Here is a 15,197-nt window from a genome sequence, read left to right as displayed (position 1 = left end):
GGCAGGGCCTCAAGGTTCTTCTGAGTTCTAGAAGTTCCCAAATAATGTGCAGTGCAGGCACAAATCCTCAATATGACGGACTGCAGAGACGACCACGCAAAGAACCACAGTTATAGCAACCTGTTTTTCTCTCATCAAATAACATTAAAGTGAGCCTTGAGCTTTGTTGTAGTTTTATAGATTCAGCCTTGCCCTGGGGATCATGTATGAATGCAAGACTAGTAGAATTCATAGTTTAAGTATTCTCAGGCATTTGATGCTTGAGTGGCATGAATTCTACCTCCTAGCAGTAGCTTCTTTTGAAGCTAATGTTCCACTTCTTAAGTGCAGTCCTCAGAACCCTTGACAACATTTATTAACATACAATAGACCCACTAAGAACTACACACTTACAATGACAAAAGTGGTCAGCTCTGCAGAAGCAGAAGCTAGCATCCAAATTTCTTTTTCCCAAGCAAGTTGGTGTTAAAAGTGATAGAGCTTACAGATTGCATAGTTCTTTTTCCACAAGCAGGACAGTTCTGTTTGGTTGTCATATAATGGAATGTATAATAAAGTACTCAATTTTATTCTACTACTTCCTGCCAACGAAATACTGCAGTGGTACAAAGTCCTCTTGTCTGAAGTCTTGAATATAGAACAACATCTACAATCACCTAATAACTGTAGAAACAAACAGCTGCTGTGTATAAATTCCTTATCTGGTCTGCCATATGATGATGTGTCAGAGGCGAAAGGTAGGCAGAAGCTGCCATGTCCTTCCTCCCACTCTTGACTGGGCATATTGGGGCAGGTTTGCCTCTCAGTGTCTCCAGCCCTGAGGGAGAAAGTGATTCTCATCTCTCCAGGAACGTCAGTCAGATGGGAAGAGGAAAGGAAGGCCAGGCTAGGCAAGGAGCTAGATCTCCTCAAGAGAAAGTAAGACTTTCCTCAGGCCCTCTCTGATTCTGTGTCAGGCTCCAGCACGTTTCCCAGCTTCAAGGACTAGTTCTCGGAGAGAATGAGAAAGGAAGAAGCATTTGCCAAGCAGGCTTCTTCCTGCTCTCCTCTGCAGGGTGTGCTGAGCTCAGAGTGTCACCCCTGAAGCTTAGACATCAAGGCCCTTCTGATTTGGGAAGAAGTGCCACCGCAGAAAAGGCCCCTCCTGCTTGCAACTTCTTTGCATAAGGAAACCCTGTGAGACGCTTTGGAGGAGCTGGAAGAGAAGGCAGGAGCTCGACTAAGTCAAAGGGAAGAGCCCTCCTTGCAGGGGGACCTGGCTGGGGTATATGCCTTCCCAGACGGGGCCGTAGCTCTGCAGACCAACTGCTTGTTCCCTTCAGCCAGGTGCATGACAGCAGCAGCAAAAGCATGGTGAGTGCCAGCCTGGCTCCTGTGTGGCCCTGCTGTGGCTCTCTTTCCCAAGCTGCCCACCATCACCTGCTACTCTGTGCGCAGGAGCTGCAGAGTTTCGTCCAGGTGGCATAAACATCAGACTGCATCTTGAAAACAGGGAAACCACAGCAGGAGGAGAAGGGGATTTGGAGTGGCAGTACCCAAACCACACTGCAGGTGCAAAAAAAAAATGCCAGGTCACCCACACAGCACTTGGAGATTGCCAACAATCCTCAGCTCTAGTGGGCTGCAAATTGTAGGTTATCCTGACAAGAAGGAATAGACTCAATCCTTTACATGGAAGACGCTTATGGAGGCCTGGGACATATGGCCTGTTGCATTCCCAAATGCCAGCTCTATAATGAAGAAACATACCAGAACTGCTTTGTTTCCTTGCCACAAAACAAATACATCTATGTATCACCTATTTTGCCACCAAGAAGAAGAGTGAGAAGTTCAAGGACATGTCAGCAGGATCGCTGCTCAGTGGGGGGACAGACTCCCTTGATTGGGAATGGACCTCCTGGTTATCAAGGATGACGTGGACAGGTTCCTCATCAAAGCGCCTGAGTGGGCTACCTAGAGTCCACATCCACCTTGCCACCAGTGATAGGCCGAAGAGCATAACTGTCCTTACCACGGCCCACTACCCAAGGACCCAGCCGGTGTAGCATCTGGCTGAGCTACAGGCATTATGTAATAACAATAATGTATATTTTAATGAACTGAATAGAGTGAAAGATTATAGGTCAGGGTGTGGAAAGCGTCTGTATGAACTTAGCAGTGCTTAGCATATTTTTTTAGTTGCTTTTTTGTTAATGTTTTTAATACAGTTTTATAGGTCATAAATGGCATATTGATTTGTTAATCATATAATATGACTTCTGGTGTAATGGTGATGTTTAGCTTATTGTTTAGGAGTGGCTTTGTTAGTAGTGTTTTTATATATTGTTTTACTTATGATTTGTTATTTTTTAATATGACTGATGCCATACTTGTGATGTTCTTTTATGTTATTGTTATTTATTGTTTGTATGCCGCAGTTCATTTGAATGAAAATCAATCATAGAATCAATCAATCAACCAATGATCCCATGAATACCAAGGCCATTGCTGGGGAGTCAAATTTCTATGAACATCTGACAGATCTGTGGTGCTGTGTGAAAGCTACTCCTGCTCCAGTATGTGATTGTGGGAGTAATGCTACGGAAGTAGCAGGGTACAGAGAAGAAAACCCGTCCAGGGTTGGCACATAAAATTATAGAGCAGTAGGGACACAAAGGCTATAAATAACCCCTGTTGCAAAATAGTACACACACCCCCCCTATGTAAATCAGCTCACATAATTTAGATAATAGGAAAGCGGTAGTCAGGTTTTTGCATACCAAAAAGCAAGTGACTCAAGTTACATGCTGCATGAAATGCAAACAAACCCCCAGTGCTACCAGCTAATATTACTGGGTGTTTGGGGATATGTTTTTGCCTGAGCAAAACCCGCACTGATACTCTAGGGGAGAGATCCATAAGATACAGGAAACATGATTGCTGGAATACTAGAATTAAAATGAGAAGACTCTTCTTAAATGTGCCCAATGCTATTTTATACTCCAACTGAGTTATTGGTCTTCTCTGAACGGTTGTTGGAACAATTCCATAATATTAATAATGTTTATAATTTAAAAACACCTAGTTTTCCAACCTAGAATGTGTTAATGGTCCGTTTGTAGCCATTAGCTCTTATACTGACTTGTTTTAAACTCGGGTAAGTAGCCCTGTTGGTCTGATGCAGTCAAAATATTTTAAAAAGTAGACCAGTAGCACCTTAGAGACCAATTAAGTTTGTTTTAAACTGTAGCTGTTTCCACTCCTGGTTTTTTAACTGTTGAGTTGATCAAACCAAAATACATCCATAAAGCAGTGAGACCTTCCCATTATGGCACTCAGCTTTCAAATTACCTAAACATGGTATTAATTATTCTTATCTGCCTTATAATTGACTACTGAAGTTAGCAATGACCTTCAAACAGTTTCCCCCAGATAGTTAATGACCATCTAGTTTTAAACCCATGGCCTATCACTCCTCCAGTAATTAATAAAGCACCAGGCCATTTTTTGCACTACTCCTTAAGGAAATGTCCTGTACATTTTCCCAACTTAGGTAGAAAACCAAAAGAATAAAAATAGGGAAGCAACTGATTTGTTTTAATGGAGATGTTAGTAATCATGGCCAGTGTTGTGATGAAGTATTTCTCCCTACCTCTATTTTTTAATGGAGTGGGGGAAATATATGCCCATAAGTATCATGATCATTATGCCTCTTTATTATGCTTCTATCTAGAAGTCTTTTTTGCCAAATATCAAATTGTTATATTTGCAGAGCACTACTTACTTAAGGGTCTTTTAAACTCCAATATCAATTAAATACAAATAGAGATAGATAGATAGATAGATAGATAGATAGATAGATAGATAGATAGATAGGAAGCTTGCTGGCTAACTCTTTGGCTGTTTTAAGTGAATCAAAATAGGTTGTACTACCATCCTGTTTGCCGTCCACTAGAGGACAGCACTGCTTCTGTATCTGAAATTATAAAGTACAAAATAAGTTGATCACTTTCTTTCTAGCAATGTAAAAAAGCTTTTTGTTTAAAATTCTTTAAACATAATGCATTTCATGTTTGCAAACCGGTGTTATGTTTAAGTTTAAACCACTATGAATTATTTGAAAAACTATTTTCCCTCTAAAACACCATATTCAGTTTTGCAAATTGAGTTTTATAGCTGCTTCTGCTAGATGGAAAGTAAACAATTCTAATTTCTTTTTAATTTCTTTTCCTTTTAAAGCTATATATACTGAAAAAATTAGAGAAGCCAAACCTTTTTAATAGGAAGAATTCATCACAATAGCATAAATGATGTATTAAAAGGCAAAATGAATCATTTTGGGTTTTGTAAAATACAAACTGAATTGTATTTTCAATGTACTTAGGTACTATTATAATAAAATAATAGAAATACAGCTGCCAGACTGGAGGTGTGTGTTTGCTCAGATTATACATGTAGCTCTTGTTCATCTTGGGGTCACTCTACCTATCAGTGGAAGGAGCCACTCTGTATATAGAGATTTAAATGTATCCACATCATTTCCTGTTATTGATGAGGGAGCTCAGAATAACCCGTCTTGGGATAACTATATTTTTAGGCTAAAACAGAACGGTGTGATTTGTTGTTAGACATAATATTCCCCAACCTAAATTTGTCAAGGTGACATGGAAGTGGGATACTTGTAGAGAAAATTCAGTACTCCCACCAATTCTCCCCTGTAGCAACACCCCCAAGGAGATTAAAGGAGGGAATCTATTGGTGAAAGAAGAGTTGAACTGCAAATACCCTGCAGTCAATGTACATTTATATTACAGTGGTACCTCGGGTTAAGAACTTAATTCGTTCTGGAGGTCTGTTCTTAACCTGAAAATGTTCTTAACCTGAGGTACCGCTTTAGCTAATGGGGCCTCCTGTTGCCACCGTGCCGCCAGAGCATGATTTCTGTTCTCATCCTGAAGCAAAGTTCTTAACCCAAGGTACTATTTCTGGGTTAGCGGAGTCTGTAACCTGAACCGTCTGTAACCCGAGGTACCACTGTACAAGAGAAACGTGGGACTAGAAACCATGTTTCACTATTAATATATACAGTAGTTGCCTCCTAACAGTAACTTTGTTAATGCCCCATAAATTTTTATGTCATAGATGACACGTAATTGGATCACTTTGAGAATCGCATAGAATCACATTGAGTGGTGCTCAGTTCTACTCCTACTCAGAATAGATCCACTGAAGTTAATGGACACAGCTGTTTTACTCTGAGTAAGACTTGGTTTGCATGATATCCTTTGAAGGGTTTGTGGCAGCTATAGGGTACTGATGTTATTAATTATTTATATATCTCTGCCCTAATACCATATAGCAGTACATGTTCTAACCTTTCATTCTGGTATTTGGGATTAGAAGACTAATTCACAGGAAATTTCTTAAATACATTCGTTGTGCAAATTCATTACATTTGTCAACTTTGGGCTAATTATTTTTATACAGCTAGGGCTGGGCATTGCATCTTGTGATCGTCTTTCTTACTAATAGGATTCTGTCTGCTTCAGCAGGCAGTAATTGAAGGCTTCATGTACAAGGTAGGGGGAGAAAAGTTTTAGCATGAATGGGCCATTGTAACAGCTTCTGGTGACTAGCAAATCTGAACAGAGGAGGAAAATGAACTAAGAAGAATTACAGACTAATCTAAAAAAAAATAAAAATAGAGAAAGTGTGCAGTATTAGTAGAAATAAGTGTTAATGAAACTTTTATATGCAAACATTTTGAATGTTGTTTGAAGATTCAAGTCCCCCCAATTATTATTTTTTAAATTTTAATTAGTACTGGACTTTTATGACAACATGTTCTAGAAATCTGAAACTTTGTAAGCCTTATCTGCACTGTAAAAGCATGGAAAGCACTAAGAATAGTTGCAATGGCTTAATTTTTTCGGGGTGGGGGGTGATCAATATCTTAATAGACCAGCGTAGCAAACATGGTGCTTTCCAGATGTTGTTAGATTACAACTCACATAAGCTCAAGCAACAACTGGCAGCCACCTCATTGGCTACTCCTGTACTAGACACTGCTTTGTGACATGAATTGGGCTGGGGAGGGGAGGATGACTATATATGCTTATGGATAATATTTTTCTTCTTTATCTGAAATCTATAAAACAATTCTATTTCAGACTTTATGTCAAAATTTTATTGCAGTTAAAATACAATCAAATGATCATCTTTCTTAGAGTAGAACAAAAACCCAGTATATAGATCTGTAGAGAAAAATAACATAACTGTACAGCTGCATATGACAAAGAAGAAAAGCATAGATAAAAGAATCTGCTTTCTATGTTCCATACTGATTTTGTATAATCATTCAGAAGAGAGAATGAATGCTGCTTCTACAGTTACATGGTTTTATAACATCATTCATATTATGCTTGCATGCATTGTCATACTAGGGAATAAACAACTTGCATTTTACTCAAAAACAAGGACAGCTGTGCCAGCCCACAAGAAAAAAACAAACAAACTACATTAGAGCAGTACTGTTATTTGATCCTCACCTGGTTTAGCCAGCCAGATGAAGCCATTTCCCAGAGTGTGGCTGCTGTCACATGCTGACAGCTTCTTGGAGCCACAGGTGAATGCTGAGTGCAGGGTGGAGACCAAAGGTGGACAAACTACTGTGGAAGGAGCAGGACATATCCGCCCCCCAGAAATACTACCCCTCTCCTAACACCTCATACACTATAGGGAAGACCAAGCAAAGTTAGCCTAGTTTAGACATAACACTGCACTGTGCTTAGCTAAAAACAGAAGTGAAAGTTTCCAGTCTTCTCCTTATGGCCACACTTAGGATAAGGGTAGGGGAAGGCTTGTTCACATAGTCCTAGACCATATTTCAGCTTTGTCCAAATGAAGCTACCATGTGCCTTAGCAAGGAAATTATTTAACTATATTTTCATGTTTGTTAAGTCTCTTAATTAGACCACTGTGAGGCCATCGTATTCTTAAAGCAATTACATTTTGTGTTTTGTGTCTGTTCTGCACTATTTTCCATTGTAGGAACTCTATGTACTCTGGGGGGAAATGAAGCAGTAGGTGCTGCTGTGTTGAGAGATAATATTTATGTGTTTATGATGACCAGACACTTACTGTACAAAAGATTCACTTTTGTTGATGAGAGAACATTGCTTTTATTGTCATAGTATATGTATTCTCTCAGTTGTGATTCAGCTGCTTCATTATATTAAATCTTTCATGAGTTAATATAAACTTTCATGATTTACTGACATTTGAACTTGTGCTAGAAGCAGGCTCAACATTCAAAGATACCTATTGTCTCCAAGAAACATATTTTTATTAAGGGACATAGTAAATTCCACCTCAAACGACATGTGATTCCAGCAGTTTCTTTAGACTTGAGTCTCTCCTAATCACATATAAAGAGGTGAATGGAGCCTTGAATCTTATTGCAAAACTGGAGGAGAAGGGTTGGAGCAGGGGTGGTGAACTTCCTTCCTAGTTTACCTTCTGGCAGTACATCCTTCCTGTCTCATTTCCCCTCATCCAAGCTATAATACTTGAAGACACTACTTGGTTGGAAGAAAAGTGCCTGAGGGGGAGAGGCTCTGGATAGTAAATGAACAGGTATTGAGAGGGTTCAGCTCCCCTTATTACACCTGCTAAAACCTGGACTCTTGCACCACCGCAATTCCATTTTTGTATGTGATCAAACCAGGCCAGGAATTAAACAAATCAGTTTTCTATTGCCTAGCATAGTTCCAGCCATCGTCCGCTATGCCACATAAGACCACTTGAGTACGGTGTTCTGTACTTGCCATATGTCTAATGTGCAAGTTGCTTAGATATTAGTAAAGAGGTGTTTACTTTCCACCGTCCATAATCATTTGCAGCCAAACTTGCCTTCCATTTTAAATAGATTTTTTAAAATAGTTAAGTCTCATGTGAGATTCTACTAGTCATCTGATATCAGTAAGTGCTCCCAACATTAGTTCCCCTTAGACACAAAAGCTACATTAATCCATGCTACACTGGAAGTTAGAACTTTAGTTTAAGATAGCCTTCACTGACCCATTAGTTGACAACAGTATCTTCTTTTTAAAAAGGCATTCTGAAGTATTCATTTCAAATAAATTTTCCTTATCTAATTGCTTTAAATGACACACAAAGGCACCCAGCCAGAATTGACCCTCATTGTGCCTTTGGGCTATGTTTGCTTTTATAATAACATTGACTTTATATCACTTGCAGTTTAGGCTAGAACAGGAGTAAAATGAGCCTTGGGGCTAGGAAGCCCCAGCTCTGGAGCTTTAATTGTGTGAATTCAGGCATAATCTGTTTCTCTGTAGTCCCAAGACACAAGTGTTAAATAAATAAAGAGACTAATAAGACTATTGTTTACATAATTATCACCCTTTCCAAATTGATGGGAGAAGCATAGATTTTAACATCATGGTAAAGATACTAAATGGGACTGCTGGTATTTCTTTGAAATCTTTTCATTGGATAGGGATTTATTTTCTTATTGGATATAAAGAGTGGAAATTGTGTATCTAATCTGAATAAAAGAAATATATTGACCTGTGAGAAGAGTGACATTTAAGGATGACTTATGTTTCCTAAATTAGTGTAATGTGTTACAAGATTTTGAGGTTGATATGCTTAATTTTTTAAAAAAGAAATTACTTTTCATTTAAAGAGAATCTGCTTCCTGCTGAAGAGGCTAATATTTTAATTAAGTCTAGAGAGAAGCTTTTTGAGTATCTGCTGATAAACTCCCTCTTTTATGTTGATGGTAATTAAACAGATCCCTAAGGAGCCCAGGAGGCGCTGTGCAAGGCCCATGCTAATTGTCAGACATGAGACACTGACCAGTTGGTTTGCTCTTGAATAGCTGATGGCGTGCTGTCAGCAGTTTTATTTTTATGTATTGTGAGCCGTTGTCAGGGCTAACTGGGTCCTATTGTGGCTGAAGATGTTGCGCAAATTGAGGCAGATGGCTCTGATTCAGACACGTGTCATTCAGAAAGGGGAGAGGGAATTGGCCCTGCAAAGTGGGGTCACAGAGGGTCACAGACCTGCTCTACACTTGTTAGTGTTTTCAAAAGCCCATGTGCAGCAACTTTGTTGTTCTCTGGGTGGTTCTTCTTCTTCTTCTTTTTTGAAAAGGGGGGGGGGGGTAGTATGCTTTGTGGAACATGGAAGGCTGGGCTGTTGCCTTCCCTTCCCTTTCTGTCTCTAGGGTCTCGCTGTGCATGCAGAATGAATTAACAGGATTGACAGAAGTTCATTGTGCCTAAAATGGCTTTTCAGTCAATTGCAGTGCTTAAGATACTAGTTTGCTTTTAATTCCATGTAATGAGTAGGTTCTTCATGTTTTGGAATTTAGTATTCGGAGATTAGATCTCAAGTTTGCTTTCATTGTATAAAGTTCTTAGAAGTGTATTAATTATCAGAGAAATAAAAATGGAAAGATTGGTTACTTTGGAAGTCCCGGCCCCACGTATGAGGTTATGTGCTGACAGAAAGACTTTTCCTATTTAGCTATGTTTTGTTAACTTCTGTAACGTTGGTTAGCTGTCTAATTTTAAATGTATTTTAATAGGATTACGGTACTCTGGGTAATAATCTGTTTGCTCTCAGCCAAAGTTCAGGTTGTTGGTATATAAAAATTAGGGATTGTATAAATCTGAATGCCTTCTAAAGCCTGCTTTAAGCTTTCTTAATTTTCTTCAATTTCCGTTATGAAGTTGCATTTGTATTGTGCTATGGTATGTTCATGACTTGGGAATTTTGTTACAAAAATTTTTGGTGATATATAACTTCATTGAATTAGGAAAACGTCACTTGTGGGGTTTTTTGTTTTGTACAAAAGGTAATCACAGATTTTGTTTCCATCCTCTAGATTTGCAGCTAAAACGGTGCATAGTGGGTCACTGCTGCTAGTCACAGTGGAGATGGAAGAAGGGTCTACAGCACAGCTCATCATAAACACCGAGAAAACCGTGATTGGCTCTATTCTGCTGCGGGAGCTGAAGCCTGTCCTGTCCCAGGGGTAACCTGCTTACATCTGGACTTCAGAATCTGGCACACAACAAAAGTGCCTGGCATCCACTACTGCTGCCTTTCATTTATAATAATAGCCTTTCCATCTGGCAGTGGGGGAAGAATACACTCTTGACATTCTTATCTCCTGTTTTAGAATGCTATAGTGTGCATCTATCACACACAAGCAAGTACTTCGCATCTTTCCCCCTTGCTTTTTAACCAAAGAAACATGTACTTTACTGTCAGCTAAATTCATAAATGTTATTTACAAGGTGTTTTTCCTAGCCTCATACTCTTTCTGCTTTCCTCATTTTCATGTTTTGTTTTCTCTCATGAAAACAATAAAAGACTGAGGAATAAGGTACTGGGGAAAAATCAGCTTAATCAGAACACTAAAATAAAATTCAAGGAAATCAATATGGAAAACACCTTCACAGTGTTGATTGTACTGGAGTGTTTGAGAGAGATAAAATTTTGCAGTTTTTATATCCCAGAGACTATTTGCTTCTGTACTTGAGCATATATTTGTATCTAATCGTTCCTCACGGCTACCATAATTTTCTAAAAATTGAGATTCTAATAAAGTCATGTTATGATAAATTTGTTTTCTTCTGGGAGCTATTAAAAACAAAATTTCTATTACAACCTATTACTTGAGAACCTCAGTGTTGAAATTCTACTTTTTAGAAAGCCTCAAAAATTGCAATGAGTTTCATTAGTCAACTTATTACAGACTTAATTCTAGATTTACATCATAGGTGATGGGTTTGGGAAATGTATCTATTCTGTCCAGTGTAACATGTAAGTGATCACACCACCTTTCTTCTGCATTATCATTTGGTTATAGAATTTAGCTTTATGCAGCAGCTTCTCTATACTAGAGAAGAAATGAGGATTCTGTGGCACTTTAGGGACAGACTGGTCTACTGTAGTCAATTTATTGTATCTTCCATGGTCAATAGCCTACTCATCCAATACATAAAGTAGACTAGAGAGGTTTGTGCTCATGTGAGTTTAAAAACTGCTTAGAGAGAGAATTTGTTTTGTATCTAAAGGTCACAGAGCTCACTCTGATCGCTGGAACACTAACAACACATATACTGTATAGTCAGAGGAGACCGTGTAAGGTTTATTAAGAGAAAGTCACTAATATTCAAACACTATTAAATTATTTAAAAATCCCAGTTATGCAGTTCGTGTTCCAACAAGCTATCCATGGTTCAGAACTGGTTCCTATATCTTGCCTTTTTAGTAGGTCTCCATTTTACTACTCTGGAACTACCCCATTTGGCCAATGTACGTTGTTCAAGGTCAGTTGATAAAGGAAGTTATATGACAATCATGAGAATGTATCCTCGATATCATGTCTGATTTTATTGGGTTCTGTAATGGTTCTGCTAAAGCACATAAATCTATGTGGTATAATTCTGTTGAATGGTCCACTAGTGAGTAACTGTTTCAGTGTCTCATTTAAGGCCAGATTTAGACAACATTTTTTCATATTGACTGCAGATTATTTAAGACGCAATTTGTATATAAGCTAGAGGCATAGAAGTAAACATAGTGGTGAAGTGGGCATGGTATTGCATTCAACCAATTTTTATAAATACAGGCATTGGCTCCATACAGGTTACGTGGCAAAGTAGTCACTCCGTTATAGCACAGAACAAAGAATTACCGTAACTTCTACCCTGCGGACAGTACCCACTCACCATATTCTGAAAATCCAACCTCAGTGCCAACCAGCTATCTGGAGATCACTAAAGGTAAAGGTACCCCTGCCCATACGGGCCAGTCGTGTCCGACTCTAGGGTTGCGAGCCCATCTCGCTTAAGAGGCCGGGGGCCAGCGCAAAGGTAAAGGTACCCCTGCCCATACGGGCCAGTCGTGTCCGACTCTAGGGTTGCGCGCCCATCTCGCTTAAGAGGCCGGGGGCCAGCGCTGTCCGGAGACACTTCCGGGTCACGTGGCCAGGGTGATGAAGCTGCTCTGGCGAGCCTGCACCAGCGCAGCACACGGAAACGCCGTTTACCTTCCCACTATAAAGCGGTACCTATTTATCTACTTGCACTTAAGAGTGCTTTTGAACTGCTAGGTGGGCAGGAGCTGGGACCGAACGACGGGAGCTCACCCCGCTGCGGGGATTTGAACCGCCGACCATACGATCAGCAAGTCCTAGGCGCTGAGGTTTTACCCACAGCGCCACCCGCGTCCTGGAGATCTGGAGATCACTAAGCTTCCCTAAAAGAGGAGGTGGTTAGCTAAGACACTGCAAGTATTCATTTATATATTTTATGTTGGTTTAAAAAATGCAAAAAGAGGGGGATGAGGAGAGAGAAGTTGAAAGGAAATGAAAAGATGCCTAGAGAAAATATAAACATTATAATTTTGACCCAATTGGAATTACAAATATCTGGATGGAAAAGAGTCAGAGAGACTATGATAGTACTATCTCTTCTTGAGTTTAGAAAGTTTAGTTAGAAAGCCATTGGGATCACTCATGGTGGTTTAGGAAGACCCACATCAAATTGAAAAATGTGGTTGCTTAGCAATGCCCATTCATTCAATGGTCCTAGAGAGCTTCATTTATTTGCCAAGAGTTTTGACCTAACAGGTAAAATATGAAAAGTTTTTTACTCCATCTCTGGAAATTCCTAGCTATTATGCAAGCCCAAGTTACCACAATATAGAAAAGTCCTGTAAGTAAGTTTCAATTTTTATTCTGTGATAGTGATTCACAGTGATGCCTAAAAGTTCTGGTTTTGCTGAAGCTCACTTTTATTACTCGCCTAAACATGTTTTTCAGTTTTCAAATACAAGGAAGATTGTATTCATTGCTACATAAATCACTAATTTTTTAAAGAGGTAGAAAATATTAGCAAACGAATAATACGAATGTGGTTGAATGAGTAAAATGAATACATTTTAGATACCCTTTCTACTCTTTTCCTTTAATGAGAGAGTATCTTTAAAAGTTCATTATCATGTGCAGCTGAATGAGGTGTGTGCTGTGAGTAGTTTGCTGACCTGATTGCAATCCAATGTCAATTCAAAATACAATAATAATTTCTGTGACGCACACATATTTCACTCAAAAGTACTGTATGCATTCAAATAGAACACCCTGAGGTAACATAAAATAGTTGCATCTATTATGAATCCTAATTTTTGGGAGAACTAAATTTGAATTCCCAAATCAGTTAAATGGGAGAAGGACTCAGATTAATCAGTTTGGATAATGTGTTTTAATTAGGGCAAATGTTTCCTGTTTTAAAAATGTGAATGTAAATGTTGATATTTTAAAACATCTTGGCTACACTTTAATTCTTTATTGTGGTTAGTTTATTGGATAAGCAGCACATTTAAAAATACTATTTTAAATTTCATAGTACTGTTTCATAAGCAAAACAAGATTGGTCCCTGCCCACAGACAGCTTAAAATCAGGAGTTGCAGAAACTGACTGAATGTCCTTAGGACTAAAAAGTCTGCAAGCTATGTATATGAATCTCACCCACTCCCAAACAAAACTACCTGTGTTCCAGCAGAAGGAGTTGGTTCAGCATTTGGAAATATGATTGGCCAAGCTAATAAAAATATTAGGGCCAAGAGACTTTTGGAATTCTATATGGTGCTGCTGTTTTAGAGTTTGAAATTGAGTGATAGAAGACAGAACAGGAACAACTGCAGTAATGAGTCTAGTATAGCCAGGTTCTTGACTAAGAGTAAGATAATGTAAAAGCATGTGGTGATTACTTGTAGATCTTGGGACTATATGCCCCAGTTGCCCAGGAGCACAAATTATGGGCACAAGGAAATGTGTGGCTACCCCCAGGCTATAACTTCCCCTAACGGTTGCTATCTGGCCCGCCACTTTCAATCTCAGGGTGAAATATTTTCTATCCAACTTTAACATGCTTTCCCTGAGGTATTTCAAGCTAAGACTGAAGCCCAAAGAAGCCTCTTTTACCTTGTGCTTGATGCTTGTGCAAAGCCAAGAGCAGCAGTGGTTTGAGGGCCTACCAGCTTAGAATTGCCTAAAAGGTGCTTAAAAGAACATACAGAACAGTTAATATAGGTTTTCTACACTTGTTTCTTTTCTCACACAAAAAGCCAAGAATAAGCCGCAAATACCTGCACCCTCCCTTAGAATCATAGAATCATATTACATCGCCAACCAAGTACACCACATAATCCCATATATTCTAGAAGATGAGATGAAACAGTGGGTCCACTTAGAGAGAGAGACCATCGAAAACACCCCCACAACAGCATAACTATTTTTCCAAAACAAACTAAATAAAATCCCCACAACACTAAACAGCTTCATGCAGTCCATACTTAAAGCATGGAAAGGAAAAGCAGGCAAACTGTGCCAAGCCCCACTAACACCCGTGGCTCCCCATCCACTATTCCAACACACAGCACAAAACCTCCAGATAAAAACCTGGAAAGCCAAAGGCCTACACCGTCTAAAAGACTTCTACATAAACAACAAACCCATACCGACACAAGAAATACAGTACAAGACAAACTTGGGGACACCCAAATACCCTGGCTAACACCTTCTTAAACAATCCAGCAGTACTTCCACATGTGGTGGGAATGCTCCAAAATCCAACCCTTTTGGACAGCAGTCCTACAAGAGATATGCAAAATAACTAAACAGGTATTAGGAGCCACCCCAGAACTGGCCCTACTGAACATTTTCCAAGATCATAACGAACACTCACATTATAAAGAGCTTATAAACCACCTACTCTCAGCAGCCTCATAGCCAGACACTGGAGAGACCTGTCAGAAGTGAACATGGACCACTGGTACCAAATTGTATGGGAAACAGCTTTACTAGAAAAGCTAACCAATGGACTGAAACTGACACGGAGACAAATAGAAGAGGATGCCTTTACTCCAGTATGGCTCCCCTTTATCACATACATAGCGCAACAAGACAACAAGAACCCACCAACAGCATATGAATCAATATGGCTTACTTGACCCAACAAACCCTCCCCACCCCCTCACAAATACAAACAAACCTCACTACAGTGGTACCTCAGGTTAAGTACTTAATTCATTCCGGAGGTCCATACTTAACCTGAAACTGTTCTTAACCTGAAGCACCACTAAAGCTAATGGGGCCTCCTGCTGCTGCTGCGCCGCC

General features: G+C 39.4%; 1 protein-coding gene and 1 long non-coding RNA gene across 9 annotated transcripts in view; one reads left to right on the top strand and one right to left on the bottom strand.

Annotated features, from left to right (window-relative positions):
* Positions 1–10,635, top strand: part of AP3B1 (adaptor related protein complex 3 subunit beta 1) — a 138,078-nt gene extending 127,443 nt beyond the window's left edge. For all 3 annotated transcript variants that reach the window (XM_083403726.1, XM_083403725.1, XM_083403727.1), the window contains one exon: positions 9,893–10,635. In XM_083403726.1, the coding sequence (XP_083259852.1) occupies positions 9,893–10,046 (154 nt within the window). In that variant the 3' untranslated portion in view covers positions 10,047–10,635. The remainder of the gene's footprint in view (positions 1–9,892) is intronic.
* Positions 1–15,197, bottom strand: part of LOC310660075 — a 129,945-nt gene that overhangs the window by 7,207 nt on the left and 107,541 nt on the right. The gene's annotated exons all lie outside the window — the stretch shown is intronic.

Source organism: Podarcis tiliguerta (genome assembly GCF_965153285.1).
Source record: "Podarcis tiliguerta genome assembly, chromosome: 11".
Lineage (NCBI taxonomy): Eukaryota > Metazoa > Chordata > Lepidosauria > Squamata > Lacertidae > Podarcis > Podarcis tiliguerta.
Note: the sequence above shows the minus strand (reverse complement) of the source record. Positions and strands in the feature narration are given on the sequence as shown.